The sequence below is a fragment of the Babylonia areolata genome, chromosome 2, assembly GCF_041734735.1.
Source record: "Babylonia areolata isolate BAREFJ2019XMU chromosome 2, ASM4173473v1, whole genome shotgun sequence".
NCBI classification, from domain to species: Eukaryota; Metazoa; Mollusca; class Gastropoda; order Neogastropoda; family Buccinidae; genus Babylonia; species Babylonia areolata.
This window is the reverse complement of record NC_134877.1, coordinates 2,632,926-2,639,519: the sequence shown is the minus strand read 5'-3', so window position 1 is coordinate 2,639,519 and position 6,594 is coordinate 2,632,926. Positions and strand designations below refer to the sequence as shown.

The 6,594-nt window shown below is 46.6% G+C and overlaps 1 protein-coding gene across 1 annotated transcript in view; it reads left to right on the top strand.

Annotated features, from left to right (window-relative positions):
* The window catches only part of LOC143295965 (glucagon-like peptide 1 receptor), a 44,426-nt gene extending 43,574 nt beyond the window's left edge, over positions 1–852 (top strand). The window contains exon 13 of the mRNA XM_076607675.1: positions 1–852. This exon is cut by the window's left edge and continues 54 nt beyond it. Coding sequence (XP_076463790.1) covers positions 1–852 — 852 coding nt within the window.
* Positions 853–6,594: the final 5,742 nt, after the last annotated feature.

The following is a 6,594-nucleotide window of genomic DNA, read 5'->3' as shown; positions in this document are numbered from 1 at the left end:
GTGGCCTCCCTGAGGTCGTCGCGCGCCATGTCCACCACCTCCTTCTTCCTGCCCAGAGAGAGGCCCAGCTTCTCGGGGCCCTCCCGCCGTGGATCCAGGTTCCCCAACGTGCAGTCCTGCCTCAGCATCAAGAGCATGGGCGCCAACGGGGAGGCAGGGGGAGGAGGAGGGGGAACAGGGAGGTTGGGGACCTCCACCACCACCACCACCAAGTTCCCCAAGCCCAAGTCCTCGCCGTGTCTGAGAAGCGCCGCCGCAGTGGCGGAACCGGAAGTGACGGAAAGGGAGCCCAACGGGGGTCCTGACCTCTACCTGCACGTGCCCGGGATGACGTCTCCGACCTTTCTGCACACGGAGGGAAACGGCGGCAGCAGCGGTGGTGGAGGTGGTGGTGGTAGTCACTACCTGGGTCTGCCTGACGGGGGAGACTGCAAGGTCAAGGTCGGTGATGGCGGCGGCGTGGTGACGGTGGACAGCGCCAACAACAACAACAACAACGGGGTGGTGGTGGTGGTGCCCCCCTTCTCCTCCTCCTCCCCCTCCTCCAGTCCCCACGTGACCGTCCGAAGTGACAGCCGTCAGGACCAGAGCGATCAGCAGCAGCAGCAGCAGCAGCGGTCGTCAGCCACACAAGACACAGGCAGAAACACGACCAGGTCCACTGCCACGGCGAGGGATGGCGAGAGGGATAAGTCTGCCCCGCCGAGGGGGAAGTCCACAGTGGGGAACGGCCTTGGGGGGGTGGACAAGGGAAAGACTCCGCCTTGCTCCTGGGCCACAGAGGAGGAGGTTGAGGAGGAGGAGGAGGAGGAGGAGATACGGGGAGTGCCAAGGAAAACACTCCCATGCTGACAGGTGGCGTGTCGTGTCACTTGTAACCTGTTGCTAAACCTGTGTGCTGGGCTGTTTTGTTGGCTGACTTGACGGTTCATCAGCTGCCAGCCTCGTTGTTGTGCTTTATTGTTGGGGGGGGGGGGGGGAGAGAAAAGCGTGGTGTCTACGCCATTGAAAAACAACAACAACAAAAAATCAACAACCCCCAATCACACCTTCATGTGCATAATCATTGATCGAGTGACGGAAGGAAAGTGACCCACTGATATATATATATATATATATATATATACATCAACAAACATCACTGGTGAAATAAATAATGTGTGTATCATATACTGCATGATATTAAAGACAAACAGTCGTTACATTTTAAGAAAACTGGGCTTCGAAATGATATATTGTAAAATAATTGTAAAAAAAAAATAATAATAAATAAAAAAGCATTGTGTAGAACTGATTTAAAAACTCATCTGACCTGGTGACACTTGTGAAGTACTGTTGAATCTTCAAAGAAACACATCATGAAAAAATAAACTGTGTGGAGTTCGTGGGAACTGAGCAGAACTGCAAATGGTTACCAAAGGAAACGCTGGAATGTTCCAGAGCTGCGGTCTGTTGACGCTGTTACAGGCTAGTACTTGCACTGACATGTTGCTCCGAAGACAAGAAAGAACAAAATGAAGAGAAATTGAAGTGTGTCTTCTTACTGACAAACCAACCAATTTTCTCCACGTGACCTCACCGTATCAAAGCACAGAACCATTGACTGTTGGAATGAGGAGCTAGGACCTTGGGGAAAAAAAAACAAAAAAACAAAACAAAACACAAAAAAACACCTGAACATTCTCAAAATGAACAACGTTCTGGAAATATTGTACCTCTGTAAATAATATCACAGTGTATTTCGTACCAGAACTACTCCACAAAGCTCATGGTGTTCTATATTTATTCGCGTGATTCTAACCACAGTTTTAGAAAGGGTGTGCGCGCTAGTGTCGCTGAGATTAGTGCCAGCTAGTTTCAAAGGGTAGGCGTTTGCCTTAATATCACAGTATTACAACATATTAGTTTTTTTTTTTCTGTGCATTTCTCAAGTCAGCCAAAATGATAAGAATGCTGATATTTCTGCAACATTATATGGCAAATTCACAAATAAATGGTAGATTCTTTTACTTAAAAAGTCAAGTTTTCCAAATGCAATCACTGTTTCATTTTCAAAAAAATAATGTGTCCCGGTGGCGTAATGGTCCATACTGTTGAATCACGGTTCAAATCCACCAGAAAACGAGATACAGAGCCCACCCCCCCACTCCTGCACACCCTCTCCTTGTCTTGCACCAGCTGCACTTTAGTATTTTCCTGTGTGCTAAGTCTTTGGAAGACATGGTCAACCGAAATCCTTTTGTGCTAAAGCATGTGTTGAACCTTTGGCAACGAAAAAATGTTCCCGGGGGAAAAAAGAAAAAATCTTTAGGAAACCCACCGTTGTGTGTCGCGCAGCCAAAACGTAATCACATGGGGGGAAAAAAAAAGAAAGAAAAGAAAAGAAAAAAGAAGAAGAGAAGTGAAGAAAGCAAAAACCTGCGGTTGTTGTTGTTTGGTTGGTTTTAGCTTTGGGTTTTTTTGTTGTTTTTTTTTGTTTGTATATTTGTTTTGTTTTGTTTTGCTCTTTTGTTAAATTGTATTTGATTCTATTGTATTTGTTTATTTATTCTTTTGTATGAGAATTTACATTGGATCCCACAACTGTTTCATGGTATTAACATGAGAACCGACGAGTGTACAGTACAGTGCATATGTGCACTCTGTCAAGTTCCAGAACACACACACACACACACACACTCACACACACACACACACACACACACACACACACACACTCACACACACACTCACACACACACACACACACACACACACACACACACACACTCACACTCACACTCACACACACACACACACACACACACACACACACACACTCTCACACACACACACACACACACACACACACACACACACACACACTCACACACACACACACACACTCACACACACACACACATACACACACACACACACACACACACACACACACACACCTTTTTGCTGTTTGGTGGCACACTACAGTATAAATAACATATTCTTTCTTCCTTCCTTCCTGCCTTCTGCCGATGGAATGACCACAACCATTAATTTTTTGTTGATTATCTTGTCACTTTTGTTACTGTTGTGTTTATTTGTTTTACCTTTACTTCGTTAAAACTATTATGTGAATTTTAGGATTTTTATTCAACTTTTACATGATAGCAGTAAATGATATATATCAACGTATTCTAACGTCTCCACTCTGGGAGGGACGCTCACTCAGTCTGGCTCCGCGACTAAGCCATTATTGTCGTTAGTAGGGGGCTTAGTAGGTGGTGTCCTAAGTACGTAAAATCAGAACAGGCACCACTGAACACCACCGAAATGACTCAGCAGCAGTGCAGGGTCTCCTCTGGTGTGTGGCCTCCTGGCGACCTAACATCGATGGTTCCCTGTGGACTGCCGATGCTGGAACTGCGATGGACGAACCTGGGTGTGGCCGTGTATGGGGGGAATCTAAATGAGCGGTGTGGGAGTAATTCCACTGAAACGGTGCAATGATGGGGCAGCAAAAAAAAAAAAAAAATGGGGGGGGGGGGGGGGGGGGGGTGTAGGAAATCCGTGGCCACGTGGAGGTAGACATGCAAACAGAACAGGAAGGCAGCTGACACCCTAACCTGTAGCCTGTCTTGTCTCAGTCAGATGACAGCTGGCCTTTCTATCAGAAAATTTTCTTTCAAAAAAAAAAAAAAAAAAATCATATCAAATTCTATTATGTCAAAGTTGCTTCCCCTTATTGTTTCTCCTTGTCCACTTTTTTTTTTCTTTTCAGGTAGGGGTGGGTGGTGGGGCGGGGTTGGGGACAGCACTGATGACAACATACCCAACTGCTTTGACCTCTGCAGAATAGATTATTGGTGAATAGATTGTTACAGTTTACCTTCTGTTTAGATCACATGACAGAACAGTCAAGAGAGTAGTGAACGATAATTTGCATTCTTTTTGTTGTTGTTGTTGTTGTTTCTTTTCAGTGCCGAGAAAAATTATTCTGATGGGTAAGTGAGGGGAAAGTGACTCATAGGTATATGAGGGGGGTGGGGGGGGGGTTGTTTTGAAAGGTATGTGAGGGAAGGGTGATTCTGGGAGGTGAGTGAGGGAAGGGTGATTCTGACAGGTATGTGAGGGAAGGGTGATTCTGACAGGTGTGTGAGAGGAAGGTGACTGTGACAGGTATGTGAGGGAAGGGTGATTCTGACAGGTGTGTGAGGGAAGGATGATTGTGACAGGTATGTGAGGGGACGATGATTCTGACAGGTATGTGAGGGGACGATGATTCTGACAGGTGTGTGAGGGAAGGGTGATTGTGACAGGTGTGTGAGGGAAGGTTGATTGTGACAGGTGTGTGAGGGAAGGGCGATTGTGACAGGTGTGTGAGGGAAGGGTGACTCTGACAGGTATGTGAGGGAAGGGTGATTCTGACAGGTGTGTGAGGGAAGGGTGATTCTGACAGGTGTGTGAGGGAAGGGCGATTCTGACAGGTGTGTGAGGGAAGGGTGATTCTGACAGGTGTGTGAGGGAAGGGTGATTCTGACAGGTGTGTGAGGGGAGGATGATTCTGACAGGTGTGTGAGGGAAGGGTGATTCTGACAGGTATGTGAGGGGAGGGTGATTCTGATAGGTATGTGAGGGGAATGTGATTCTGATAGGTATGTGAGGGGAGGGTGATTGTGATAGGTATGTGAGGGGAGGTGATTGTGATAGGTATGTGAGAGGGGGTGATTGTGATAGGTATGTGAGGGGAGGGTGATTCTGACAGGTATGCGAGAGGAGGATGATTCTGATAGGTATGTGAGCGGTGGTGGTGATTGTGACAGGTAGGGGAGGGTGATTGTGATAGGTATATGAGAGGAGGGTGATTCTGACAGGTATGTGAGAGGAGGGTGATCCTGACAGGTATGTGAGGGGAGGGTGATTCTGATAGGTATGTGAGAGGAGGGTGATTCTGACAGGTATGTGAGAGGAGGGTGATTCTGACAGGTATGTGAGGGGAGGGTGATTGTCACGCGTGCTAAAGCGGACGTGCACCCGCCCCAAGATACCCCACTACAGACGCCACAACACACAACAAGCCCACACAGAAACGAAATTATGTAATGCATTTAATGATTGTGTGTGTATGTCTATAGATGTATGTAAATAAAAGAAAATTATCAAGAGCATGCAAACACACACACAAAAAAAACAAAAAAAACAAACAAACAACTACCCAAAAAAAAAGAAAACGGCAGCAGAACCACAGCTTCAGTCTAGTCACATTGTACCACAAGGGCACTGGTGAGAGAGATGTCAAACCATCACTAGAAGCACAGGATGGTCTTTTTGTTTTTCACGAAAAAAAAAAAAAATTAATTGTCACGCGTCGACATATCCAGAATGTGAGACTCCCCTTAGCTGACCTATTTCTGTAAGCCGCCAGATAGGCTGGCAACACGTTAGGCCCGAATCCCACGTGCGAACCAACTCGCGTCAGTGAGTTGTGTTTTGGTTTTGATTTGTTGTTGTGATTTGTTTCTGTATCTTTCGGGCACTCCACTGTCGACTGCTGTGAGAGTCATTTCGACCGGTGGTTTTGGGGGTGTTGTTCTTCCCATGTCTTCTGCTGTGGTGAAGCAGCAGGTTGTCGTCATTTGTCGGCAGGCGTTGCAACGGCTGGGACACCAGTTCCAGGTTTTTCACATCACCTGTCTGAGGTGAGGGTGTGTGATGTTTCCTTGGTCAGCTGGTCGTTTGGACTTGCAGGAATGGTGGTGGAGGGAATGACAGAGGCTGTGAATGCATGTTTGTTTGAATTTGCTGTAGCTGTTCATATTATTTTATGTTATTAAGAGATGCCGTGAATATGTGTTCCTATCATCATTGTGGTTGTGTTCATGAAGAAAATTGTTTATTTTGGGAGAAATTAAATCGAGTCAAAGTTAAATACATTATTATAACGGCAGGTTGGATGGACGGGATGATAGGTTGGGTGTGACTAGCATCTTTCAGAGTCAGGACTGACACTTTGCCATTCTTAGGGTTTTTTTTCTTCCATTGTGCCGTTTTGACGGTTCCACTCCTCTGCTGGTTGTGGCTGTGGGCTGGAGGGAGGTCTGCATGGTGCGGGACTCTGTGTTCTGCGGCAGCGGCGCAACCGCGTCGACGATAACAGCGTCGGCTGGAAGAACTTGGTCGCTGTGTTAAGTGCTGTCCCCAACTGTCCCTTATCCCATCCATTCCTGACCGCTGGTGTATTCTGAACTGCGGCGGCAGAGGCTGAGCACAGCAGACTATATTTTTTTGTTGTAATCGCGTGAGAGGGGTAGTTGTCAGTATTGTTTTGTTATTGAATTTCGTGTTCGAAAATACCTTCTTCTTTTTTTCTTTTTTTTTTTTTAAATAAATGTTATAAGTGGATCTGGTTGTTCCGACTGGTGCGGAGGGCTGACAGATTCATTGTTGAGGTTTTGTCATCGTTCGTCCGTCTGTCAATCAATCTGTCAGCCGTAGCGTGACATTAATATCAAACACATGAACACAGGAGTGTTGGTGACGCTGGCGGACTGAAGACAGGCCCCCAGTATGGAAAACGTCAGCGGAGCCCTCAGCGGATTATCAGCTGCCTACAATGCA